General features: G+C 38.1%; 1 protein-coding gene across 1 annotated transcript; it reads right to left on the bottom strand.

Annotated features, from left to right (window-relative positions):
* Positions 1–88: 88 nt before the first annotated feature.
* LOC128673113 (uncharacterized protein C05D11.1-like) lies at positions 89–12,735 on the bottom strand. Its single transcript, XM_053750735.1, has 20 exons — positions 12,449–12,735; positions 11,949–12,294; positions 11,393–11,495; positions 10,964–11,086; positions 10,265–10,378; positions 9,871–10,023; positions 9,193–9,346; positions 8,227–8,342; positions 7,359–7,501; positions 6,816–6,924; positions 6,328–6,498; positions 5,902–6,138; positions 5,405–5,524; positions 4,556–4,712; positions 3,715–3,850; positions 2,988–3,165; positions 2,131–2,274; positions 1,438–1,595; positions 649–801; positions 89–249 (listed from the first exon to the last, which is right to left on the bottom strand). Exons 1-20 carry the CDS (start codon positions 12,585–12,587, stop codon positions 192–194), a joined length of 3,012 nt encoding a protein of 1,003 aa, XP_053606710.1. The 5' UTR covers positions 12,588–12,735; the 3' UTR covers positions 89–191.
* Positions 12,736–14,798: the final 2,063 nt, after the last annotated feature.

A 14,798-nucleotide genomic window follows, 5' to 3' on the forward strand; every position in this document is an offset into this window, starting at 1 on the left:
AGTAACTTAGTGCACTTTATCACCAAATAGATACATGGAAACTAGAGTCATGGGTCTAGTGGGTTACGGAAGACAGTAAACAGTAACGTACAGTTAAATAAAACTATAATATATTACAACTTTTAAAAGTTACATAAAAATGGTTTAGCATAATAGGTAAAATACAATTAAAACTTATTGTAGGATTGTGCTTATTGGTTAAAATGCGATGCTTCCATGGATTCAAAGGCGTCCAGTTTTATGTTCATCCTGCAAGTTAAATGATGAAGCTTAAAACGATGAAATCTTATCTTCAAAAATAACAATACAAAATTCTTCCGTAGCTAGTGATTGACTGATAACGCACAGCTGAAGATCTATAAGGGTTATAGAGAGAGCTCTGGTAATAATGTTTATGGGGACTAAAAATTATTAAACAGCTAAAGGCGGGTCCGCTGCGTCATGTTTTGAACAGAACATTGTTCAAAACATGGCGCAGCGCACCCGGCTTAAAAGTATTTTGTTTAGTCAAGTTTTTAATTTCAACCTTTTGAAATCTAAGAATGAAGATTCTAATCAAATTCTATATTGAAGTCAAATGTATAAAAATGAACAATAATGCCGTGTTTAACACCCGCGGATAAAGTCGCGTTAATAAAGAATACTGACTGTAGGAAGGCCTGCTGTATCTCCGTGACCTTGCTGGGGTGACACACCACGGCCAGCGTGCCGCGCGCGGGCTGCGACAGCGGCGGCAGCCAGCGTTGTGCTGCCGCCCTAGCGTCCTCCATCGTCGCTTGAGACAACGCGCAGATCAAGTCTCTGTAATGTTGTTTGTTGGTAATAACTTTATTGTACGTTACATGTCTGTGAAATTTCGACGTACACGCGTCAGTGTCAAAACCTATAGAAAAGAACGGAGCCGCGGAAAATTACCGCACGACAGAGTAATGGGGCAAGCCCCATTGCTCTTAATCCATATAGGGATTTCTCACAGTCGACCGGCGATAATACTCCTAATCTGCTATTGTATACGTGTCCTGTCAACCGGACATGTATACAATACCAGATTAGGAGTACACATGCAAATGATCACAAGACAGAAATATTGCGACATTTGCATCGTGGCTAAACTTACGTTTAAGTAACAGTAGTTGGACTACGGATCAGAAGAGCAACTGATATCGATCAATAGCTGAATGAAAGAACTATAATAGGACGTACAATAGAAATTTGTTGGTATATTCTTTGGGAAGTGTAGGGCAACACTTTGAGAGAACTTCTCGAAATTTCCACGCGAAAGGGAAGAAACGGAAATTTAATTACTTAATTTTCGCAAGTAGAAGCTAGTCTTTTTTATTTCTTTTCGAGTGGCTTCTTCTTTCGCAAACGCTGGTGTCAGAATAAAGGCATCTGACATGTTACGGCAAACAAAGCTAGTTAAATATTATGGTGAACCTGCTGTATGTTTGCGGACACCGTCGCACGTAGTTGAGCAGCGACTGGCTGACGACGTCTGCGGGACACTTCTCAGAGTCTAACACGTCGAAGATGGCCGTGCTCTTTGCCGATTGGAACAGGTCCTCGTCGAACTCGCCGTCTTTCAGAAACGATTGCTGGAAGAAACAAATTGCATACAATGAATCAAAATTATGTACACACATAATACATGGGGAAAGCTTTTAATGAGGGTGTATCGAGGTCAGAATCGTACTTTCTTTCAAATTATTAAAGCGTTTTATAGAACACTTATTTCGATGAATTAAAACAAATTTTAATTTCTCATTTTGAAACAGTGTATATTAGAATATCGGATTTAGATAGAAGTTGCGGATTCCTAGCCTCAGTCGGAAAATACTTGTATATAATTGATGTTTGGCAGAAATAAATTTTAAAGTACTACTTGTTCAAATAGTCTGTTTGTTCCCAAGTTTTCTTACTTTTTTGATTATTTTTTGAAAATAACAATGATATGAAAACATTCTGGAATCCAGTGGAAATTGAACTCACACCCCTCTCTATCCGGGACAGTGCTCATAACAACTGGCCTATCGAGACCATGGCAGTTTCGCCGAATTAAATCGTAAACGTTAAAAACCATGTGACATGTATATGAAAAGCACTTAAACATAGAACGGTTAGTGTGGGTACCAGTATGGAGATGAGTTTGTCGTAGGCGGGCACAGTGCTGGCGGCGCGGTAGAGCGCGGCCAGCAGGCGCCCCTCAGACTGCGACACGCGCACTGAGTATCCGTACGACAGCCCGCTGCCGCGGATCTGACGCCACATCGGGCCCTGACAATTTCACAAATATTAATATGATTCAAATTAAAAATAATTTTATTATGTCATGTAAAGAAAATTCAGTAAAATATTATTTATTGATTCCGCTCCGGATTCCTCCACAAATATTTAGGGACAAATCACACAGATCGTTCTCATCGTGATTCAAATACTGTTTAGTATGTCGTCACATATAAACGACACAATGCACGCTGCATATACAATGTCAAGAAAGTGAAATAATCGAATTTGTAACGATTTTTGTTGGCATTGCAATACTAACTAGAATGGTCAAGATTGGTCGATAAACACCCAGTGTTGCCAGCCGACAGCGGACAGCGCCCCTCATTTATTTTCTGTACTTTCTTGACAGACTGTATGTATATGCATAGAATGTTAAAGGAAAACATTATTTAACTAGATAGACAAATACGGTGCCAGATCTGAAATGTTGTATAATTTATATTCAAAATACACTATGATATTACTAAAATTTATATATACCTGTTACAAAAAATGCCAGCAAACTTAGTCATTACAATATTAAATTACAAATGCAAAATATATTTATCCATATGAATAAAACATTCCATTCCATTTTGAACAACCATTTAATATTCTAGCTGACTAGACTGAATGATAGTTTTCTCAAGCTCGTCCGAGATTGAAAAAACTATCACGATGAGTCCTCATCATCATGATGAAAATGATGAGTGCAAGCAAACCTCGAGCTGCGTGAAGTACTGCAGCAGCAGAGTGAGCGGCGCCACATCCGCCAGGTCGTAGCCCCGCGGCCCGGGGCTGAACTGAGCCGAAAACGACGACTCCAGCCCGCCGATGCCCACCACAAAACCAGGCACACTCTTATCGTGCATTAGCTCTGCATCGTAGTATAATTTTGGTCTGAAATACAATATTTGCTTATAAATTGAGTGTATTGTGCGAGAAATATTATAGTAATCGCGCTACTTCACCTAGTGCGGCCTCACGGACAAAAACAACGAAACACGACACAAAATATTATACGTGTTTTCAAAGATTTTAGAAGCAAAAATAATAATAAAACTTCTTAAATCCTTACTACATCTGTTCGCGATAAAATCAACCAACAACTAAACGGATTTTCATGCGGTTTTTACAAATAGATGTTATGATTCCTGAGGAAAATGTTGGTACACCTAATTTATTATTACATTCATAATGTGTGCAGATTTACCTCAACCACCATTGAGATAACCTTATACACTGGATAGACAGACAATTATACACTATTATATTTTATTATAGAATTTTTAAAACAGTATTACTTTGTCTTTTTCTATTTGGCCCCACGATTTGACTGGCAGAGAATGCTTTATGACATCAATTCCACCTATTGTTAACTTTTTAAGTTACGCAAAAAAGTTTAAATAAATGAACAAAAATATAGGTAAAAGAACCACATATACTTACTCAACAGGAGCAACATCATTGGTGGTGAATTTTTTCCATGGCTCAGTCGACAGCTTGTACCTGGTCAAGTCAGACGACAAGTGCAACCAAGGCTTTTCTAGAATCTTCTGGAACGCATCCTTGCCTTCTCTGAGAGCTGAAAAAAAAATTAATATCTGTTGCCTGCGGCTAAAAATAACCTATGAGTGACATAGGTTTACTCTTTCTATCATCATAAAAAACCCTATAGCTTGACCTGCTTGGACGTTTATAAAGTGGGGCTAGAACGAGTTTTGGTGAGAGTGTTTGTAATTTCTGATCTCTAAAAGTCTTTTACCAGTATTCCTGGGTAACATAAAGTATTTTTATAGGGTATAAAATAAGATGTATTTTACATTCACATGATGAAACACGTTAATTAGCGTGTTCCATCATGTGAATGTTACTTAAATTGATCAATTTTATCTACAGTAAGATTTAGGCATTATTTAATTCTTATTAAAGTATAATTGAAATGAAAGACGTATCTGATTTGACTTGATAGCCAATATCGTACAGCGATATTCGAAACCCTTGAACGCATTATGATATCATTCATGAACAACATTCTTATCGGTGGAGTTCTTCCATCTCTCTCTATCTTCAGCCATTTTGATCTCCCTGTATGACACCACTCTTGATTATATGAGACTAGATTTTGAGATAAAATATCGTCTATAGCAATCTTTCTAATGGTGAAATAATTTTTGAAATCGTTTCGGTAGTTTCGGAGATTACCCAACTCAAACATACTCACAAACGCTTACCTCTTTATAATAATAATATAGATAGTATATATGAAGCAAGCTAGTGCAATACCCACCAGCCTCAGCGGAGTCCCCGCCTGCGGTCAGCTGTTCGAGAAGATTCTTGAGGAACTTCTGCTGTCGCAGTACGGAGCACCAGTGCGTGTTGGTGTTCTCGTTGTAAACCGCGTCGCGTAACACGTCGTATACCATTTTGTGACCGTTCCTTCGCACCTGAGGAATTCAATAGTGGGCGTTTTAAATTGATTGGAAGGTGTTTAATAAAATAAAAATAGTAAAGAATTAGCAAAAATAAATAAAATTGTGCATACTAAACAATAAAATATTGTTAAAAGGAATTACTATTGCCCCGGGGCCGCATCGCGTCTGGTATTATTTATAAATGAATTAAACACAAGGAAATATTGTTTTCATTGAACATAAAAGAACATAAAAGATTTCATTGAACATAAGTTCAATGAAATCTTTTCATCAGGTGGGGTAAGATTGTGATTATTACTCGCGGAAACTATAAAACTAATCTTTAATAGTTTTCGTGTGATACCATTTTGTCCCTCTTCCTCCGTCCGAGCCTCTTGGCTAATAAAAAGAACAAGGGAATAAATAAGGTCGGGTGGGGTAAGAACCCCACCTGACCTTATTTACAAAAACGATGTCGGTAACAATATTTTACATTAAAAAAATAAAACTATAGATTAGATTTAGTTAAGATAATCTTGTATTACAAAAAACTGAAATAAGTATGTCCTTTTCTGATTGCATAGGGTTTTTTTGAGTGTCCCACTGTGTCATATGTGAACTACTATAAGCCATAGAGGTTATGAAGTGTTCGGGAACTCTATTATTATGATTAACAGATAAATTGAATCCAGAATGAAGTACTCGTAGTAGAATACATTTCTCACCTGGGAGACATCATTGATCATCCGTTGAACAAACACCAGTAACCGCTCTTTGGACAGTTCAGAGCAGTACAGGATCTCGTACAGATGGTTGACCACTTGCTCGTAGTCTGCCGGCTCACACTGAAACCAACGTTTATGGGTGAAGTTTCAAGGCAAGTGTTTCTCAAACTTTATTTATGTAAATCTTTAAAGGAATATCAATCATCCAACAACGATAAAGGCGAAAGTTTATGAGTATGTTTGTTACTTTTTCTTTATAGTATAGTACAGTACCAGTACAGCTGGAGCAATTTATACAAGCTACAAACTACTAGCGACCACTACTTATCTATTATTAGAAAGATAATAATATTTTAAAAGTAATCATGTAAATACGTGTCACACCCCTGGTGTTGCAGAATGACAGGCAGTGGTGACCACTTACCGTCAGGTGGACCGCGTGCCTGTTCGCCTGCTTGAAGTATAAAAGAAATATAACGGAAAAGAAGATGACTCACCGTGACCTCAACATGCAAAAACTGTCCGTACGATCCAACAGAGAAATTCCCGGACTTGCCAAAGCCGATCTCGTTGGAGAAGTGGACGGTGATCCGCTCGGTGTCGGAGATGACGGCCTCGTGCGGCACCAGCTGAGCGCCGCGCCGCACCGCCAGCTGGCCCAGGCTGTTCGTGTACAGCGGGACCCACTGCCGCGTCTGGCTGTCTAGTCCCGATGTGTCCAGGAGGAAGTTGATCTGCGGATGTACACGTTGATCACTACACGGTATAATAAAATCGCTTCCCGCTGTCTATTCCAGATTCCAGAATTTTTTCATTTCAATATTATTTTCAAAAATGAGTTAAAAAGCATGCGCGATATGTATAACAAATCCATTTAAATTTAATAAAAGATGAGACTAATAATTATAAATGACGGTACTCACATAAACAAAGTTGGTCTTGAGGCTCTGCAGCCTCGTGTAGAGCGGGAGCTGTGTGAGGTCGAGCAGCGGACAGGGCTCCGCCCCCGAGCTCCAGCAGCTCACGCGGTGCGCGCGCACGCGGGCGCACGTGGGCACGGGGACTGCGGCCAGCGTGCCGGCCGGCGGCGGCCTCTGACATTCATTGTATCACTATTGTTTTACTTTGCTTTCAATTCATAGACAGAGTAAGATATAGACCCCATCCGTCATATCTTTCATTTCGCTCATTAGATATTATTTAGAAAGAGGTGCTCACCTCTTTCTAATTCATGAGTATTAGTAATTCATGAGGAGATAAGAAAGCGCGCACACATTTTGTAACTTAATTAGACGGATTGGGAGTTGTATGGAAATCTTCCATCTAATTCGAGTCCGCAAATTATACTTTCACTCTCTCTTTACAGCTAAATTTATTTAAGGTTTTTTTTTAATTATTTAAATCAGTGTACCTCATTGTGCTCTATGGCAGCTTGGAGCTGTCTCGCCTTCTCCGCTAGACCGGCTTCTCCCAATTCTTTCTTCTGTTCCGTTAGCCTCTTGTTCTCAATGAACGCCATACTAAAAATAATTATGTGTATTTATATTGACGAAGCATGTGGCGGATTTATGTCTGTAGTTTTGCAATGAAATATACTAATTAAATACCTTTTGAGCATTGAAACTGAACAATGTGACTTTTGGTGATTCATGCCAATCCATAACCTTTAATAATGTCATTAGAATCATGTTATTCACAGGCGCGTTTTAACGGTTTCAAGTCGATTTTTTCGTTATAGAATATCAAAAAATACCATACAAATACAATTTGTATGTAGTCATTCTTTTTAACATACTCGTATATGGATGATAGGCACAAGACAGAGAGTGGAGTACGCTAAGAGGTGCTGTGGCTTATGCTCAGCAGTGAGTGAAAAAAGGATGAAACGATGATGATGTTATTTTCATATACATTTTTCTTACAAAGTAAAGAAAAGCATGAATTCACACAATACCTCTCCTGCAGTTCAATGTTGGGCGCACCGAGTATGACGACCATGTCATCGGTGAAGTACTGCTGCATTATGCTCAGCCAATAGTCCACATTCTCCTTCAATAACTCGTTCACTGCTATTTGTGGGTTCATTCGCTGTATGAACTGGAAATTTAGATGTCGGTCATCGTTTTACGTGTTACACAAATCTTTACGTCGGCCTAAACGGTACGGCAAACAGTTAGTTGAAGTTGGGCGGATTCGAGTTATCATGGCTGGTTTTTCCTAGTGGTAAATAAAAGCTCTCACAAATGTATGGTAGTATGGAATTACGTCATTTTTTAAGCGACACACGAGTTGTGGTTTGTCTGAGTCAGTGTCGTTTGTGTGAGTCTGATAAATAAATATTCGATTAATTTAATAAATTAAAGGGAATTGAATTAAAAATTTGTTACTTTTTAAGGAGACACATAAAATTATTGAATTACGCTAAGCTTGTAGCTATTAAAAACAGGACTTTACACGTTGTGGAAAATAGAACAGGGTACGTCATGAGAAACGCGAGTACAACACGTTGCATTTTGTTCCCAAATGAGACATGTAGCGGGAAACGGAACGAGACATGAAACGGGAAATGGGACAGGACACGTTGCGGGTAACGATGCGGGACATATTGCGGAGAACGCGACGAGATTCAGAAGAAAACGGTGCGGAAATCGTAGTGAGAAACAAAAAAATAATACTAAATACGGGAGACGATACTAATAACAAATAAATTTCATAAATCCTGAATACGCGATAAAATGACTTGAGATTTTACTTTCTTTGTTTAGAAGGGAAATTCACGCGGACGATGTTGAAAAATCTAGTCGGCAAATGGAATAGCTCACGTCGTTTTCGTCCCTCGAATACAGCAGGTCCCCGATGCAGCGGAAGGCTATGGCGTGGTGCGGGTCCGACTCCAGGCTGGCCAGCATCTCGCGCAGCTGCTTCTTCAACAGGCGACCTGACAACACATTTTTTAAAATGTGAAAACTTCTTTAGTGGCGTTGTGCACTTTTTGAGATGGGTAAAAAATGTTAAACTCGCGTCCGGACACGTGACCTGATCGAAAATTGGTCTAAAATGCACAACGGTATTATTCAAGTTTTCACTTCTGCCGGCACTCGTAGGTTCACCCCACGAGTGCCGGTACCAGTGGGGTGCACCCGTTTTTGTTTAATTTATTTATTTAAGTAGGCCCTACAGTCTAATATAACATTGTTTTTATACGGACAGTATATGATCATAGTGTAAAAAGTGTGTTGTAAAACCTCTGTTTACGTTTCTTGATCGCAAAATTGTGTTCAGTTGACGCGAATTAAGCACGGGTTTGGCGAGTTGGATAGTAATACGTGCCCATTTTCGTCGCCAATTGAACACGGAAAGGGAAATACGCCTGTCGGTAGCTCTGTCTAATATGGAATTTTTACTAGGAACACCTAGGTGAACTAGGGGTAAATAAAATTAATCGTAGAACACCTAGGTGAACCAGAAGTACAAAAAGTTAACTGTGGAACACCTAGGTGAACCACTTTGGTGTTCCATGGGTCAGAAAGGTTTAATTTTTACAGTCATTCGGAAGCCAATTTTACTGTCACGTTGTTCTAATTGAAATAGAAAAGAAAAACTGTATGACAACGTGGATTGGTATTATGTACGTAAGTACCTACGTCTTTCTCTTATCAAGCTTAAAATTTTAACTATCGTCAACCGTCCTTGAGTCATCTGTACAGAAAGAGAACTTGGTAGCCTCGCTTCTAAAGGAGGATATGGACTGGTCCTATCCAAGGGCAGGACCACGCTATTGTAAGTACCTATCCGGTCCATATCGATGGGATTCTGTCCTGTTCTCACGGCCGCGATACACTGTCGCGCCTCTTCGTACGCCGCACGCAGCTTCTGTACGGGCACGTTGTTCAGCTCCACCTTAATAAGTGTGACTAGGTTTTCTGTCAGATTGTATGACACCTGCGGAGAAATAGTTTCAGTCTTACTACAAAATTATTAATGCCCCGTTTCTGAGCTTTTTAATGGTAGTTTATCTAATCGATAGCACTATTTGAATTACGTCATTGACTGGAATCGCGCTGTCGAATAAATAAACTGTCGGTAAAAACTTACAAACCAACCAAGCATAAATGATAAACACATTGTTGTTCCATTTTAAAATATTATTATGGCTGCATGTATATACTGCATGTACATGTCCAATTGGTTAAAATAACCCTTCAATTAAGCAGTCCTTTCATTGAACAATGCCATCGAAACAAGTATTTCAGATTTATAGTTGAATCACTTCAACGCTATAGCGGCGCTCGGCACCGCAGCGACACGCTGATATCACCCTTAAGTGTATGTACATAAGGTCCTCGCATCTCCGGCTAACGTGTTCTCCTGTTCCACCAGGCAATGCAGTAGCAACGTGGCCGCAGTCTTGACACCGCAGCGACACGCTAATATCACTCGTAAGTGTATATACATAATGTACTCACATCTCCAGCCATTGCGTCCTCCCGCTCCACAAGACATTGCTGCAGCGGCGCGGCCGCAGTCTCTGCCAGATAACGCAATAACACTGCGCACGCCGTCATCTGTTTGTGGGCAGTCGGCGAAGTCAATACCGGCCCTCGCCAACCGAACATTACCTGTAAGCATATGCAAATAAGGTTTAAATCTAGCACACATCATTTATATAGCATCATCATCACGCGAGGTGATATCTAGTTAATATTATAAATGCGAAACAATATTTCTATCATGTTTTTTCGGCTACACCTCTTAGTCGATTTTGATGAAATTTCCAATAGATATAGTTCACGACCTGGGGCATCATCAGCTAGTAAAATATATATTCTTTTATCACTGCATTAAATTCCAAGTATGTACCATTCCACAGTCCTCAGTGTCCGCTGGCCAGAAGACTGTGTGCTCTCCCAGCAGCGGCGGTGGCGGCAGTGTCTGCCACGGCTTCACCCACTCTTCTTGGGGCTCCTTCTCTCTCTGGTGGACAATTATTGTGATTTAGTGAAAATTATATACTTCGATGACATTATATTTGTTGATGTAACTTTTATTTCTATTGTGTTTGATATTTATTTTCTGTATTTTTCTTTGGTGCAATAAAGAGTATTGTGTTGTACACTTCTAATAAAGGTATATAACGGAACACAATAAGGTTCTGTTCTGTATGATAATAAAACTAAAACATGTGCAAAAATGCCAGTAGACTATCAAGAGATGACTACATGAGAATTTCGATATAGAATATCCTAGTGAGTGAGCTGTTTTCAGCTCAGTTATTTTGTTTTATCAATTTGCTTACGAAAATAATTTATATTTAAGTTGTAGTTAATATTAACAACAAAATTCTACATGAATGAATATGAAAATTGCACTATATTATCATATACATTTATGGTCCCAATATTACCATGTATCAAGATAATTATGCTTTATTTACACAAAACTATAAGATCTAATCTTGTGGCTTCATATCAGATACCTAACAGGAAAACAAGACAGATAAAAATGATATTAAACCTAGTTCATGCTACCATCACAATATGGTAATTTATATAAGGTTACCTTAGCTATGATGTCATCCTCCACTGTGGCTAATGCTTTGAATACATCATCCGCTGCAATTTGCCCAGTCAAAATTATTGTTAGATTCTCAGGTCTGTAGAACTTCTTGTGATAATCACGTACCTGGGAAAATAATTAATACTTCATTACAATTGAGAGCTTAAAAGTAAAGCCGAGGATGGAGGTGCGGCGAATATTCCAACAACCAGAGCATAAGAAGGGGAAAAAAGTAGTAACTTATCTCTATATCTTCCTATTTAAAATAAAAAAGTGACTGATATAACTAGTAGCATTTTATATATGTAATTAATAGTATTTATTACATCCATTCTCACATTCTCTAACACTAATATGATTACTATTTCCAAAGCCTTTCCAGTTAAAATGTTAGATTAATTATGAACAAATAAAAAATATACAAGCATATACTTTGACATTATCAGTAGAAATTCTCAAATTTCGAAGGACTCCTCCTGTCTCTGCTGAATATCCACTGCATGGGTACATGGACCTTAGCAGCTGCAACTCACATCTGTACAGAAAGAGAACAAATCAACCAATTCATTTTTAATCCTGTCATTATATCTTTCTTACACATTAAAATACAGAATATTATTAAGAATTACAAAAATGACTATATTATATAAATGTCACATAAGTGATTACAAATAAAATGTATTAAGTAATTACAATATGCACTAATAATACACCATGTTTATGTAATTACCTATGTATTGTATAATATTATTATAAAGAGGTAAGCATTTCTGAGTTTGTATGTCTGAGGCATGTAATCTCTGAAACTACCAAACCAATTTCAAAAATTCTTTCAACATTAGAAAGGTTTGTGGTCCAAGATTGCTATAGGCTATGTTTTATCTCAAAATTCACATGGGAGCAAAGCCCTGAGCAACATCATTCTAGTGTTTTATATTCTCCTATTAGAGGTACAGAAATATTAAAGAAATATAATGACTAATCTTACCTACTATCTGCACTATTCTCCCGGCCTTGCATTTCACAGTACACTACACCTGCATCATTTCCCTCCCCATCAATGTGATGGACTTCAGTGAGGTAACCTTCATCACTAAGTGTTGGTCTCAAAATGTGATCCAGGTATATAGGCAACAGAGTCAACATGCCTTCATCACCACCAGTGTATATTGTATAGCAGGTGTGATCAGTGTCTGTCCAAGCATTGGTTCCTTGGGCCATACACCGGTTAGCCAACAGGTCCAAGATTCCTTTGTAAGGATACCGCTCTGAGCCGAGAAAGATGAGATGCTCCAATGTATGTGGCAATCCATCATCGTCATGGGCTTCAGTTGCTGTGGGGAAAACAGTAGTCGTTAATTTGGTCTACCACAAAAATACTTTTTCCTTTTGTACTCGTCGTTATAGCCAGAGCTTGAATATACTACTAACACATTCTATGACTTACATGACCTCCTAAATCAAGAAAATAGTTGTCAATTAGCTTACCTAAACAAAAGAATCCATTGACGACTGGGCCTTCAACATCCGCGATGACCACCGTGAGTCCAGTTTTCCCAGATACATATTTGTTAATGGGAATCACATCGGACGCTTTTGTAGATGATATCAATTTAAAATGAGACATAATTATGACTCATATAATTATGGCTAAGAAGTTAGATGAAAAATCATACACAAAAGCCGGATAGATATGCCGCGTTTTCCGTCCGTTTTTGAGTGAGAGATTTAAGCAAAAAACTGAAAAAACCTCAAACAATTTTTTGAACATGTCATTGTCGTTTTGACATCTCAATGACATTTTAACTATCATTCTCATCTAATGTTCTCATGTATCTCTCATGTCAAAACATGACAATGCGATAAATCAAAAATCCGGCAAAGGTAAAGAAAATAACAGACCACGCTTTTGATAACGTTATTAAATTCACATTATAACGTTATATTCATAAAGTTGCAACAACTGGTTAAAATTTTTTTACGGTGTTCCATTCCAAGCCATTTATGAAATCAAACTGAAATTCACAGAACAGGAATCACATACTATCTATAAAAAGTACCCTATGTGTTAGTCCAATGTCAACTAACTCAATACTAAATTTCATAAAAATTGGCCCGCACTGTAAGAGCGTGAAGATAAACCATGGAATTATTAGGTACGCCGTACAACGAAGTACTTACTAAATCCATGAGAAAAACAAACATACTCACAAACTTTCACCTTAATATTAGTGGGATAATAAATATAGTTATAAAAGGACGGAAGATGATTTATCTATAAAAAAACAAGACTAATTTTTGAAATGTACAATCAATATCAAATCAAACTAAAAGGAAAAGGCGGCGAATTTGAATTTGCGATGCAAGTTTTGAAAACTTGCATTGTCAATTCGTCGCTTTTTGATTACCTATTAGCCAATGTTATTTGTACAATACCTATTTTGTTATAAATTATAGTACTTACGGTACTATTATACTAGAACTTACATAATAAGTAGCAGTAGAGTGCGTAGAGCGCGTATAGTACCTACTCGTACGTAAGATGAGCAAAAAAAACTATAATGAATTAAAAATAACTGAAGATTATCGCTTACTTATTACTTGAAAGTGTTGTTCAATGCAAAATTCCAAAATCTCATTTCTCATTGCAAAACGTCCATTTAGTGAATAGGTACATCCCATACCACCTTTCATTTTTTCGTCGTGATTTTTGAAACTTTCTCTGAGAATTATCACGTTTTAAAAGGTTCAAAGGTAACACTCAATTTTGACTGTTACAATTTACCTTTATTAATTATATCAATCATCGTCATCTTTTCGGCATATGCCGCTTTTATATGCCTTTCTTCTTTCACGCAAAGCTTCTCTATCCTGTGCTCCACGTACGACCTTAGTGATATCATCTGCCCATCTCGCTGCTGACCTTTCGACATTTCTTTCCACTCATATAGGCCCCCATTGGGTAAGCGTCTTACTCCACTTGCCATCACGCCGTCGTTATTATAAGTAATAATAATGATAATTATATTATTCCGAATTATTTGATTAGAAATTGCTGTTCAGGTGATGAAAAAGTACGGACGAAAAAAAGACGGAATGAAAAACATGGCCAATAAATTTTTCGGTTGTCGAAAAGTTTATTGGTCATGTCTTTCATTCCGTCTTATTTCCATCCGCACTTTTCTGTCAGAGCCGGGAAATTTTATTACCTAGGTAACCTATCTACAACTTGAATAGTCTAGCTCTAGTGTCGTTTTTAAATTCAAGGTCAGTGATTTTCTCATTCTATTCGTTGTTCAAAAAGGTAGAGTTTCATATAGAAGGCAAAGTTTTGAAAAAGGCAAAGTAAAGTATTTTTTTGTTCTTCAATATTTTATTGAATATATAGGTATATGTAGGATTGGGACTGTGGGAGTTATGTGGGGAGTTCTCATCGTGCCCACAATGGTGGGTCGGGTGGATCTGCATATAATTATCAAATAAAAATGATTTAATTAGAACTCCAAGTTTTCCTGTATTTCCATGTTTCCTTTCGTGTCTAAAGCAGCAGTGCCTGATGACCAACATAAAAGGTCATTGGCCATCGCGATGGCCCCATGCTGCCTGAGGCAATACTGGCAATTCGCTGACATGCTACAGTTTCCCTCTGGTTGAGGCACATAAGTGTGGTGGCGTGATTAGTAGCAATGGCAATTGCCACGGGCCTAATGTATGGTGCGTCTTACCTGGACTGGTATTATATAATCTGTGACGACCATGGTGTTCGGAATCGTTCCTTAGAATCTAGACCCTAGGCATACTAATTCAGGTTACGTCACAGGTCGAGCACAGGGGCACA

The sequence above is a fragment of the Plodia interpunctella genome, chromosome 1, assembly GCF_027563975.2.
Source record: "Plodia interpunctella isolate USDA-ARS_2022_Savannah chromosome 1, ilPloInte3.2, whole genome shotgun sequence".
In the NCBI taxonomy this organism is placed as follows: domain Eukaryota; kingdom Metazoa; phylum Arthropoda; class Insecta; order Lepidoptera; family Pyralidae; genus Plodia; species Plodia interpunctella.

Bases quoted from the DNA above. Each gene is read 5' to 3' on its own strand.
- LOC128673113 (XM_053750735.1), bottom strand. From the start codon at position 12,587: ATGTCTCATTTTAAATTGATATCATCTACAAAAGCGTCCGATGTGATT. The intron at 11,087-11,392 runs GTATATGCTTGT...TTATTTTCCCAG, and splicing joins TTTCTACTGATAATGTCAAA to GTACGTGATTATCACAAGAA. The intron at 5,525-5,901 runs GTGAGTCATCTT...CGTTGGTTTCAG, and splicing joins TTTTGCATGTTGAGGTCACG to TGTGAGCCGGCAGACTACGA.